General features: G+C 39.9%; 1 protein-coding gene across 1 annotated transcript in view; it reads right to left on the bottom strand.

Moving 5' to 3' along the window:
- Positions 1–289: 289 nt before the first annotated feature.
- Positions 290–13,605, bottom strand: part of LOC120298442 (quinone oxidoreductase-like protein 2) — a 29,918-nt gene continuing 16,602 nt past the window's right edge. Inside the window, 9 exon segments of the mRNA XM_039322215.1 lie at positions 290–726; positions 1,969–2,197; positions 3,716–3,832; positions 3,834–3,895; positions 4,594–4,675; positions 8,785–8,894; positions 9,492–9,557; positions 10,931–10,989; positions 13,258–13,354. Coding sequence (XP_039178149.1) covers positions 658–726; positions 1,969–2,197; positions 3,716–3,832; positions 3,834–3,895; positions 4,594–4,675; positions 8,785–8,894; positions 9,492–9,557; positions 10,931–10,989; positions 13,258–13,354 — 891 coding nt within the window. The 3' untranslated portion in view covers positions 290–657.

The following is a 13,605-nucleotide window of genomic DNA, read 5'->3' as shown; positions in this document are numbered from 1 at the left end:
TGTTATCTTCATTTTAGATATTTAAAGGGTTTTGTGGCTCCCGGTGTTTTGTTTTTGGTGGGAAATGGGTCCAAGTGGCTCTTTGAGTGTTTTGGGTTGCCTACCCCTGCCCTAGGCCAAAGTATACTAAGGTATCTACATAATATCTAGAATCTTTGACAGCAGAAAAGCTGGAATAAGAACAGGCAAAGATTGACCAATACCAACTCTGGATTCTGATAGAAGTTACAGAAAAAATGGGACATTTAGGCACCGACCCTTGGCCACGCCCTCTTCGCTCCCAGTGAACCGCCACCGTTGAACCACAGCTAGCTTTCCTCCTCTGCTGGCTCACTGCCAGCGACTGTCCATCCTCAACCCTTCATCCCTGCCCATTTCCCAAGACAGGGTTTGATCCGGGCGTTTTGCTGCATAAGACAAATAGCCACCAGCCAACTGAGTGGTGGGCAGCAAAGCGGGCATTGCCAAGGGGAAGTGCCTAAATGACCTAGATCTGCTAAAGAAGTGATAGAAAATCAATGAGTGCGTTTGACTAGAAAGTTTCTTCTGTAATCCAAAAAGGCCTGTCGCAGGCTGAGTGATTTGAAGTCAGTATCAACAGCTTCTCTCTTCAGCAGGAAGTAGTACTGACAATACATTTTCCCAAGAAAAAGAGGCTTAATTAGTTGAGATGACAATCTTTCCTGTAGATTTACGTTGAGTCACATGTGCAAAGGCTTCATTTACCTGAATAGCAATTCAAAGAAAGGGTCACTAAACATGTTACAAAGGTGGAGGTGTAAATCTATTTAGTGTCGCTCGTATATTCACTGTGCAGTAAACACTCAAACAAGCTCACAGGATGCTGGACTGTGAAAAATGATCCTATGGGTACATTTTATGGCACCAATTATATTCCTTGAAAGTTGCAGGCATAGATTGTTTTGCTTTATCTCCAGTGGCATAAAACTAGGTAAAAGCAGAAACCTGATTTGGTGGATTGGAAAATTTTACAGAAAACCATACTTATGCAAGGTCAGAAATAATTTCCATTCCCCCTGAAACTGAATATAAGAACCTAGATAAAATCCAATTAAAGATACTATTTTTAAAAAATGATTTCCATAATTAAAGACAATGGCCAACATTAAAGCGTTTCCCAAGTTAATTGTGGGAGTTAAATTTGCATGTATTTAATGAGATATGAAAAGCAACTGGAGTCTTAATTAGAAACAATTAAGTGATAAATAGATTGGATGAACTGAAAGGTTCCACCATTATTTTCAACTACATCCTAAGCTTTGGACATATTCCTCTTAAAGAGAAACCTCATTTCAATATTATTTTAAGTTTTACCTGTTCTTCCTCAAGAGTATGGCATAACATATATCCTAGGCACCAACTTCATCTTAATATTCATATGAAGGAGAGTTGAGAATTGAGAGATAATAGGTTAACCCCCTAAATTTCATGGTGAGCAAGGATTTATACTCATGCCTTCCCTTCCTGAATCTAAAATGGAAATGCAACACTGGAAATACTTGCATTTCATGTCTTTGCCAGTGATCAATATTAGCCCATCTGCTCTACATCTCCTATGGGAAAAACCTATTTACTCCATACCAAAGCTTTATCTTCAACAAACAATGTGGTAATGGTTGCTTTTTGCCACCCACTACACTGACAAAATTACTGGATTTCAGTAACCCGCAACACTGAAATTTATGGATGGGTTTTTATTCAGAAAACCAATTTATACTCCAGTCCTATACAGAAAGCAGCTGTGATAAATCTGAGCTATACTTTTCTCAAAAAATAAAGGATTAGCAATATTATCCTGGAAAATAGCAGTAGGACATATAGACATACAGTATATTCACCGAACTTCATTAGAGCATTTCTTTCATCATTATAAAGATTGTCCATTGGACAATCCAAGAAGTTCTGCAAAAGCCTCAAAACTGTTAAAGTCAAGCTTCTTCTCCTTACCTCCTCTAGTTTGAACACTTTTCCTATCTGAGGCTGGATTTGATCCTCTTGATAATAAGAAAGAGCTGAAGAAATGGTTGAGGAGAAGACTGGGAACTTTTTATCCCGGTACCGGCCCCAAAATATTCCCAGAGCAGAGATGTTTTTCAGAAGCAGTATGTTGGCTGGAATGGAAGGTATCGTTCCTCCAGCAAAACCAACCACCACAATTCTGCCTTCAAAAGCCAGACTGCAAAGATGAAGCAGAGAGAGACTCAGAGATTAGTACTTGGATCAAATAGTTAATATAGCAGCTCCATAACATTTTAAGTGGGTCAAAATGTATTCTGAATGGATGGAAATCAAGTCATCAATTAAAGCAAAAGAGCTATTTCTAAAGAGAAATAGCAGATGTACAGTCCCTAGGACATTTTACACAGATTGGGGAGGGCTGTGCTAAATGGTTTCAGAAACAAAGGGTTTAAAGCAGTTTACAAGTAGTCCTCAACTTATGACCAAAATTGGGATCAGAAATTCAGTTGCTAAGTGATGCAGTTGTTAAGCAAGTCATTGCATGACTGGATTTGATTTTTTGAACCTTTTTATCATGGTCTCTGGCCAAATCTTGTGGTCATTAAGTGAATCACATGGTTGTTAAGTGGATCTTGCTTCTCCCATTAACTTTGTTTATTAGAAGTCGGCTGGGAAGGTTAATATTATGATCACATGAAAGCAAGTCACTGAAATTATCATAAATATGAGCTGGTTGCCAAACATCTTAATTGCAATCACATTACCATGGGGGTAGTATGATGGTCATAATTTTGAAGATGGGTCATGAGTCACTTTTTTCAACACCATTGTAACTTTGAATTGCTGTTAAATGAATGATTATAAATTGAGGACCAACTGTAACACAGGAATGTAGAACTACTGGCTTTATAAATGTTGCTCAACTACAACTCCCAAATTCAGCAATAGGTCACGGGTTGTCCATCTACCGTAATTATTTTGGATACAATAAGGAAAAGATTTCTAAGAATAGAATATTGTGATCAGGAAACTGGAGATATTCTAAGTTTATCAGACATTTTTAGATATCCTGCATGATCAAGAAAATGTGTCCCTCCTCATAAAAATCAGATACATTTACAGAAGACAAAAGTGATTAAATATGCAGGGGGCTTTTCTATTACTAAGAGAAGTTATAATCAATTCTTCCCCTCTAATTTCTTCTGAGGTACTTTAAAAAGATATTTTTCTACCAATTCTCACATGCACTGGAAACCACTCACTGAAGACTCAGATTTTGGGAATTCAAGTTTATTTCCAAGCAGGTAATGATTATTCACTAGCAGGGAATGGCCCTAATTTGAACTACTTTCAAGTGGCAAACGGTTAGTCCAATGAAGTCAGAATAGCCTTATATCAAATAATTATGAGATATATTTATATCAAACAGCCTTGGTGCAGTTCTAAAGGAGCTGTAAAATCCACACCAAATTCAGGAAAAAGCACAAAACCCTCGACACCTTCACTCTGCTCACTATAGCCCTTGCTCTAAGAAACCAAAAAGTTGCAGGATCCAATCTGGGTCGGTCACTGGGACCAGAGGTTTTGTCTTCTGAGTTTTTGGACTCATGGTGGAGCCCATCCTCAGGATCGGATCCTGCAGTGCTATCCTGGGACACATATTCACCTTCATTTGTGAAACCAAAAATTTGTCATATTTCGCTATCCAGAAGAAATAGATCATGGTTTAGCCCACCTGTGCAATGCCTGCTTGAAGATGTCTCCACCAACGGTGTCGATAACCACATCAACTCCCTTGTTTGCTGTCAGCTTCTTCACCTCTTCTTTCAGACTAGCCTCACTGTAATTCACTCTCAACAGCTCCTTTCTGGATAGCCAGCCGGCATTTACTGTCACTTCCTGCTGCTGCTATCACCTGCAATCCCAAAAGATAGCTGTACATTCTTCCAACTGAAATGGTTGCATTGTAGCAGCCCTCTCCATTTGTGGTTAAAGCCAACAGAGCTTTCCCCAGCTTTGAACTGTCCAACATATCCGCTATAATTTCTAAACACCATTGTCATAGAACTGTGAGAGTTGATGTCCAATACACTTAGCACCCAGCAGGTTAGAAGGAACTGCTCTACATTTGGATGGAATCTAAGATGATGGGTCTGGTTGCATTTTCTGTTTTCTTATCTTTTTTTCTTCACAAGTAAAATTAATGCTATAGTCTCCAAAGGAGGCTTATTGGGAAGAGAACTGTCCATTATTCTTCCTTCATTCCGCAGTTTTAGAGCAACCTTTAGGACAAAGCCATGACTCCCAAGTTGCTTATGAGAGGAATAATTGAAAACTTTTTTTCTTTTAATCCATCAAGGCTCTCTGTTGTGAAAGGCCCTTCTTGGTAAGGAAACCTTGTAGGAATGGCAATTCTGAACACTGCAGTCTGATGAAGAAAGGTAATTTTATGAGTAGAATTTTGTGTGTTTACCTAGTTGTTACCTGATTTTACAGCAGAAATAATTATTTGACAACCAGAAGTGGTAAAGGAGTTTTCAGGATTTTTCAGCATTCTTGTCTGATTTGGAAGATTGCTTAGATATATACTAATACTGGTAAAAGAGGGCATACCTTTGCTTTAAAAACATTAGCTGCAACATCCACAACTGCAAGCCCTGTAGCACCAGCAGCTGCAGTCACTAAAACAGTTTCTCTACAAAAAACAGAAGCATGGTTTGAGACTGGAGAGATGTATTAAATCCTGATGATCTAAAACAGAGATCTCCAAACTTGGCAACTTTAAGACCTGACTTCAACTCCCAAAAATTCCCAGGCCAGCATGGCTGGCTGAGGAATTCTGGGAGTTGAAGTCCACAAGGCTTAAAGTTGTCGAGTTTGGAGATCCCTGATCTAAAACATTAAAAATCTGTCAGACTTCCTCACTTCACTCCACCGCAGTGTCCATCTGCATTATTAGGCTCACTATGAAGAAAACTAGACCCATCAAATCAGGATGAGATCACATACCCAGAACCGCTTTGCTATGCTCCCTTCCAGTCCTCCCATAGCTGACAAGGAGTCATGCTGCCCTAAACGTGGACTCTGCCACAGCACAACCTTAGCACACACCTGGAATAGATCTATGCTGTTTTGTTCTTCATATAGCTTTAACTAGCATACATTTTGAGGGACATAGTTGATAGCTCCTTAGTTAGAATTCCAGCCCGATCCAATATCCTTCATTATGTGTAAAACCTTTGCTAACTGATAAGCACATTGCTCCTAATTATTTGGTGCACTGTTTGCTTTTTTCTTTCCCATTGTAGCATTTTTATTCTTGGTAGACAATCCATGACCCTTTGGAGCATTGTTTCAGAGATATTTCCTTACTAAATTCTTCAATGCCTTCAACAATGGTAGAGTTTCTAATATATTTGAAAAGTTCTTTAAAAAATTGATGGAGATATTCAGAGAGGTATCTGTATCCATAGCACAGTCAAATGTCAGGACTGCAGGAAATGTTTTGTGATATTTGTATTATGTCATAAAATGCTTATGATAATTTTATGTCATAAAATGTTTTGTAAAATTTGCCAAATTTCAGTTCCGCAGGCGTCATGGGTTACAGACTTTGGATGCATTCTATAAGTTAGCCCATTTGAGGTACTTGGTTGACAAATTTCTTCCCCATGATGCACTATTTTGCTCAGATAAAGTTTACAGATACAGGAGTTGTAATAGTTTATCAATTAATATGGATTGACATTTGACCATTTAAGCTATAAGCCGTGGTGGCACAATGGTTAGAATGCAGTATTGCATGCTAATTTTGCTGACTGCCAGCAGTTTGATTCTCACAAGCTCAAGGTTGACTCAGCCTTCCATCCTTCTGAGGTTGGTAAAATGAAGACCCAGATTGTTGGAGGCAATAGGCTGACTCTCTAAACTACTCAGAAAGGGCAGTAAAGCATTATGAAGTGGTATATAAGTCTAAGTCCGTGGTGGCGAACCTATGGCATGGCCACAGGCAGCATACAGAGCTGTTTCTGTCGGCACACACACCATTGCCACAAACAGACAGACACAGGGCCAGGCTGCTCGCCTCCCCCTCTCCATGCATACGGAGTCCAGGAACAGCTGCGAGAGCTGGATAGGGGGAGGGAAACCTATAAAAATAGCAGGTTTTGGCGGGTTTCAAATCATTTAACAACCAATTCTCTGCCTTGCCTTCCCTCCATCTTGGTCAGTCAGGGCTACTTGGGGGGGGTCGGCTGGGGGGGCAGGACCTCCCGGTTGCAGAATTGCTGGACGTCCCTCCTGGGGGACAAAAGGATACAGTGGGGGGGGGCTGCAGGAGTCACAGACTGGGATGGGTGCAAGAGAGTAGGGGGTCATCAGGTCCTGGCTAGGGGAAGGTGAGCTGGTCTGACTAGGGGGGGTGGAAGGCCGGGATGCCTCCATGGAGGAAAGCCATCCCCCCCACCAGCTGAGCCTCTCATCCACACTGCGGTCACATAGGATTGCATAGAAGGAACACTGGGCAGGGGGCTGGGGGGTGGCCAGCCCCCAGCCTGACCAGGAAGCAGACCTTGCACACCGGCTGACCCCCCACCTCCTCCTGCTTCTATGCATGGTTGGCTGATTGGAGCAGCAGCAGCTGCCACCCCCATCAGAGCCGTTGAGTGGATGGGGCCCAGGCCGGGCAAGGGCTTCCTTCCAGCCATTCCGGGGCCATTTCCACCTGCACCGATGGGGCTCTGTGGCCAGTTCGCCATGATGCAGGACAGCTGGCAAGCTGTGGCTGCTGATGGACAATGTCTGCCCCCATGTACTCGCTGGACTCTGTGTGCAGGGGCCGATGGTGTCAGGCAGCAGCTGCCCCAGCCCCTGCCTTACCTTGCCTTGTCCCACGGCAATTGGCACCCACTTCCTGCCTCGCCTCACCTCACAGGACAAGCCTCTGGCCCACCACCCCAGCCGCCAGAGACCTCCTGGATTTCCCCCTGCTCGATCCCCACAGGCATCCCTCCCCACAAGCATCATTGAGGGGGCCACACCTACCCCAGTCACGCCAACCCAGTCCGCCATGGCTATCACGGCCACGCCCACCCAGTGACCCACGCCCATCCGGCACCCGGCAATAAATAAGTGGGTTTTGGGTTGCAGTTTCGGCACTCAGTCTCTAAAAGGTTTGCCATCACTGGTCTAAGTGCTATTGCTATTAGCCACTAGGTGGGAGCAAAGAATTTTCTATTGAGATCAGCATTCCTGTTAATTATCATAAGAAAACAAAGAGTCAGTGCTTCCCTGAGAATTACAACTATGGAGAAGAGAACCAGGTTGGTCATTTGAATTACTTCCATTAAAATAGAGATAGTCATTTTTAAGCCTTTGCACTCTCTTTGCCAATCAATCAATTAAAAAAATAGCTCTAGAAGTTTGTTTTTTTAGCCAAACCTTCAACAAGTCTGGGAACCAGAGGCAAAGAGGCCAGATCAATTGTGGATGAATATATCTCCACCCCAGATCATAACACCTCCAGACTCCTCTTCCATGCATCATGGGTTATCCAAATAGGAGATCTTGAGTCAGGATAAGAGAGAAAATAAATTTCCAGAACAGAGCAACTAAAGCTGGGCTGCCTTTAGTCCAGACTTAGGAGAAAACATAGCTGCTGGTATGAGGGCATATCTTCTAGAAACTATTTGTGGGACTTCATGTTGAGGCAAGAAGCTCTAGGGATTTAGTTTCAAATATCTGTAGGCTCTTTTAGGAAAAAAAAAGCAATGAAAACTTGAGAGCAAGTCAGACAGATCTCTAATTTATCTTGAGGACATAAGGTTGGGCAAGACTGACCTAGTAATAGTTACTGCCTGTCTTAATTGTATATTTCCTTGTTCCATGACTATCTTACTGGCTGAAGGGATGGACAAAATATAGAGTTATAAGGGTACAACATGTATCTTCTAACATCTTCATGCTGTGAGAAAGGAAGAAGTTTAAAAATAAAATGGTCACAATTGATTAACAATAGAAAGATTAGCCAAGCCCTGCAGGTAGGCACTAGATTCCAGAAGGCTTGGGTAGAAGACACACTCAACAAGACAAAAGGAAGTTCTAAACAATGTAACCGGGGGGGGGGGACACGACGATGTATTCTGGCTATTCTGGCTAGGCGGATCGGACAGATTGTGCCCCCGGAAGTCCTCTCAAATGGGACCTAAGGGGAGGGGATGGGGGCGTCGCGATAGGAGTGTATATAATGTTATGTGTTTGAATATTTTTGGTGTGGTCTCTGGGTTTAGAACTTCCTGTTGAAGTCTTTCACCAGGATCCACTGCGCTTTGCAAACCGCTTTTCTATTTTCTGCAGAATAAACTCTTTCTTACCAATCCAATTTTGTTGGTATTTTAATCACGTTTGCAACATGCAGAGGTGATACAACTAAGGAAACAGCCAACTTTTTGGATAATTGCTCCTACAGATTCCTAATTTTTAGTAGTCCATTTTGTTAGGGAAAAAAACGCCTTACTTCAAATCCGATGCACATCAAATATATCCAGCATATTAAAAATAAAGCAAAAACTCATCTACAACATTTACAAAATTGTACATTAGAACAAATCAAGCTATATACTGAAATAGTGGAACGATTCTGAATGCTATGCAATCAAGTCTAATGATCTGTTAGACACAGATCTTAGTATCTTCCAGGCAGGGAAAGCCTAAAGATAACCGTCAATTATTACAGAATTGCAACACAACCCAGAACTTTGTTAACCAAATAAGACTTTGTGGTACTATTGTTGGGCTTCCACTCACCCTGGCTGTGTTTGTGCTCTGTGTTTCAAGGCCAAGATGGCTGTCCCATATGAAACAGGCAGTGCTGCAGCTTCTTCATAAGGTACTCCTTGGGGGATTTTCCAAAGCAACTTTCAAAAAAGAAAAAAAAATGAATTCCTGAACATAGGCATCACAAGCCCTTCAAACTTATTATTCTCTGAACTTCTGCAATAAAGAACTTCAGAACACCAGTGACAACCCCAATTAACTAACAGTATGACAAGTAGTACAAATTACAAAGTAATGTTTCCCGAAGGTCCACAGTCAATTGACATAAATATGCTGCCACTTTAACCAATAGGACTTTGTGTGATTTTACAGCTGTAAAAAGATTGATTTTACAAGAAGGAAGAATACTCATTTTCTTCTAATTTTTCTATGATCACAAAAATTTATCTCTTCCCCTATTCGATAAGCTTCCTATCACTTTAAGTTTTGACAAGAAGAATATTTATAAATTGGGTTTCTTTTGTTAATCCATTTATTTACTCTTCCCATTATTCTTTCCTCTTTTAAAGTTAGGTAAAATGAGCTAAACTTAATATTCCTAATATATAAACAAATGTTACCGAGTAAAATATGAGTGATGAATATTCATGTAATCTTATTTATCCTCTTACATATTTATTTTTGGGGGGGCTTTTGCAAAGAATTAAAAAAGTATTGGGGGATTATTTTTTTCATACCTTTGAATCTGCAATGCATTCTTCCGCCAGAGCTTTTCCATTGGTCACACCAATGACACAGTCCCCCTGTCAAAAGGCACTGTTATCAAGTGACATAAATATGCTACCACTTTAACCAACAGGAGAGAACCACAAGGAGGAGAAAAGTTGACATGTTCCCCCCTTTTGCCAAGGGCTAAAAACATATCTAAACAAGATATTTAAAATATCAACATTTTAATCAGCATTTCATTAAGTTAACGTATGAGTATTTACAAAATTGTACATTATTGTACAATTGTACAAAATTGTACATTAGGATGAATCAAGCTATAAACAGGAATAGTGAAACAGTTCTGAATGCTATGCAATCAGTCTAAGCAGTTAGGTACAGATCTTGGTATCTTCCAGGCAGGGAAACCACCATACTCCAAAAGCTCTGGGCAAGGTTGATTGTTAAAAAAAATCTTGTTATTTTTTGAAAACATTTTGTAGAAAGATTAGTCACAATTTCCCAGTTGGCTCCAAATGGATAAAGTTAACCAAGATTTGTAAGCTTTTATTACAGCTATAGTGTGGAATATCTGAAGAATAAGGAATTTTACTTAATTTCAACTTAAGGAAATCTCAATAATGTTACATAAGATTCTAATGACAGAATCTCTTGAATATTTCAAAACATTGAAAGTGTGAGATTAGAACTTGATGAGCCTCACTGCAATTGTCTGTGGTAAAGAATTCTTTTTAAATTTATTTCAGCTCATCATCAAAGAACTGAACATGAAGATAATTCACAAGCGACACTGTATTTGACTAAAACTGCATTATATTATTACCTTTCTAGAATTAGTTAATGGAAAGGTAAGCAAAATGGTATATATTGTTACTGTTGTGCAATTGGCAACAAATTCAGAAAACTATTTCTGTTCAAAACCTATTAGAAGTTGTCCAAAAATACAATAAATAATGTTGGTTTCTTGTTCATTTTTCTTAAGACATATACATTGATGCAATAATACTTTGGTTTCTAAAGTTCATTGCTACCGGTAGGTTTGCTATAAAAATCACTGGAAGATTAACTTTCATCTTTCTTTGGATCAGTGACATTTGGGAAACTATTGTTGCTGAAAAATTAACACAATAAAGAGCACTGAAAATCTGCACTATGAATAAATTAGTTCAAATCCATTTGTGATATATGAACAATATTCTTCCTAATTACTTTCAGAATGAAAATACTGAGTCTGTTTTACAATTTGTGCATTTTTTAAAGAAGACATCTGTATTTATGCATATTCTCTTCTCATTCTCTTGCTGTCCTAGTTCACAGATTACAAATGCAGTAGTCTAGTGAGCAACTACTAAAGGAATTTCCATATTCTTTTTCCCTAAGCCAGCAATGTACTAAATTTACATAACAAAACGATCTTGTAAGGCTTACTCCAAAGAATCTTCTTTACCTCTTTGATGTTGGTGACAGCTTTTCCAGTCTCCACCACATCTCCTGAATATTCCATTCCTAAAAGAGAACATCATCTCTATAATAATACAGAGTTATTGCATGAATCATTAGTTAGTTCCACACTAGTTGTCACATCTATCATCAGTTACTTCCACACTAGTAGCAATCACTTTACACACAGAGCAAAAACACAGACCTGGTAACAAGGCAAATAAATGCCTAATTTGCAATGTTATAACTTCTTTTGTGTCTAGCAAAAGATTTAAGACAAAGGAACAGATGTGATTTATAGATAGCCTTCACTGTTTTCAGGAGATACAGAGGTAGCAAGTTCAGTCATTTTCTTTCCAATATCAAATATACTCTCAATATCAGCTTTCTCAGGTCAAAATCTTGGTGACTCTGTTCCAATGACTCTCAGTGGCTTATTGACATAATTATCTTGGTGGCAGTAAGAAAATGGTTTACCACTGCTTCTTACTGAGATTTTTTTTTTTAATTTTTCTTATCTAACCTGGGATCCTGGAAGTCCCTAGTGCAGGGATGTCAAACTGCCAGCCGGGGACCGGACGCATCATCCGGAAGCCGCACCCACCCCATTGCTGGCAATGGCAATGGTCCCGATACATTGCACAACGTCACGTGATGTCGCGAGTTTGACATTTCTGCCCTAGTGGTTTCCCATTCAAATACCAGTCAGGTCCTACTCTGTTGAGTTTTTGAGCTAAAACCAGGCTGGCCATGTGTTGCTGAGACATTTACCCCATCATGTTCTAGTGACCAATGCATTCAGTTTGAAAATTCCATTTTGAGGCTCCAAAATGCAGACTTTACTGTAGAGGTCTATCTGATCTAATTTGGAGATACTTTTCATATTTCTTCTCATCTTTTACTTTTTATTTTATCTCCTCTCAAGGGTTCTGGAGAATTTGAAAATTTTCACACTGTTTTATGCCATTTTTCTTGACCACCAATGGATTCTACATTACTTCCCCCCCTCTTTCTATATACTGTACATACAATATATATACATATATATGTGTGTCTGTGTGTATCCTATACTAAAATAACTGTTATCATAATCATTGCTGAGAATTGGCCAGAAGATGTCACCATGAGCACAATAATTTTTTTTTTTAAAATGGAACAATATATTAATACTCTTATTTTTAAAAAAATCTGTTTTTTTATTTACCTTTTTAAAAATAATTTTATTAAAAGTTTTCAAGAGAATGAAAAGCAAATACAAACTAATGCAAAATAGAAAGAATAAAAATAGAGAAAACACGAAAAAAACTAAATGCAGGAAGAAATAAAAAATAGAAAAAAAAGTTTCTGATTTCCTCTACCAGCAAATATTATTATAAAATTATCTCTTATTCTATGACAGTGATGGCAAACCTTTTAGAGACCGAGTGCCCAAAAACCGCCCCTCCATCCCGTCCTTGCTCTGCAATGCCCGCTGGGCCACCCATCACCTCCACGGCCCACCACAGATCACCCAGGCAGCCCAGCAGCACCATGGTGGCCATGCCCTCCCCCCGTGCCCCGCAGCATCATCTGCGCGCGATGGGGCACAAGGGCAGAGTCTTGTCCCCACTGCCTGGCTACCATGTCCTTGGCTGCGCTGCTTAACGTGGGCCATACCCGGGGGTGACTCTCCTCTGGGGGGCTGCTGGTGAGGAGGGGGCCGTGGGAGGAGGCAGTGTTGGGACGATGGTGCATGTGCCCACAGAAAGGCTCCAAGTGTCACCTCTGGCACATGTGCCATAGATTCGCTACCACTGCTCTATGATTACATAAAAAGCTCATTTTTTTCTATTATATATTTTTCCCCCAATCATCAAAACAAGTCATAAGTGTATTTTTTTTTCCATTTCATGCAACAAGTCTAAAAGGGGTTTCCAATCAACCATAAATGTAGGTATTGTCTTTTCTCTGATCAAGGAAATTAATTTAGCCATCTCTGCAAGCTCCATCATCTTCACCAATCATTCCTCTATTGTGGGTAGAGTCGAACATTCCACTTTTGAGCATAATTTTTTAATCTATTGCTTCCCAGTAGTTACATTTCAGATAAACAATGTATGTCTGAAATTTGCATAGTCTTCTTAAAAAACAAGTTTCTCATTAAGAAATCTAGGAACAGAAAGGGAATTAATATCAGCTTTCTCCAATATGACACTGGCAGGCGGCTAGACTGCAATTTCTATCACTGGATAAATTTATCTATTGGAGAAGGCTGATCTAGGAAAGGGTGCAGATTTGGTCTTATGTTAGGGCTCCTTCTCACAACATAGACACCATGAAAATGTTTTCACTCACCTGGGATGAATGGGAGAGGAGGGTGATGTTGATAAAGACCCTGGCAGGCCAGTATATCAGCAAAATTGACTCCACAGCTGCAGACATGAACTCTGACCTACAAAAAGAGACAATCCCACATTCCTCACATAACCAGAAACGTCTTTATGTGTGTAAGAAAGGGAGGAGAAGGAGACAGGTTAAACATTTAAGTACTGTTTTTTTTTCCTCTTTAGAATCAAGCCACAGCGAGTGATCTGATTAACTTAGGAAATGCAACAAATGAAAGAATTATTTTCTATACACGCATACAAGATTAATCTAATGAATTCTCGTAATATTCTTCCCAGAGCTGAATACAGGGTTAAT

Source organism: Crotalus tigris, unplaced genomic scaffold (assembly GCF_016545835.1).
Source record: "Crotalus tigris isolate CLP2741 ecotype Arizona unplaced genomic scaffold, ASM1654583v1 scf7180000023888.79487, whole genome shotgun sequence".
Classification (NCBI taxonomy): Eukaryota; Metazoa; Chordata; class Lepidosauria; order Squamata; family Viperidae; genus Crotalus; species Crotalus tigris.
This window is presented reverse-complemented; position numbering and strand designations above follow the sequence as displayed.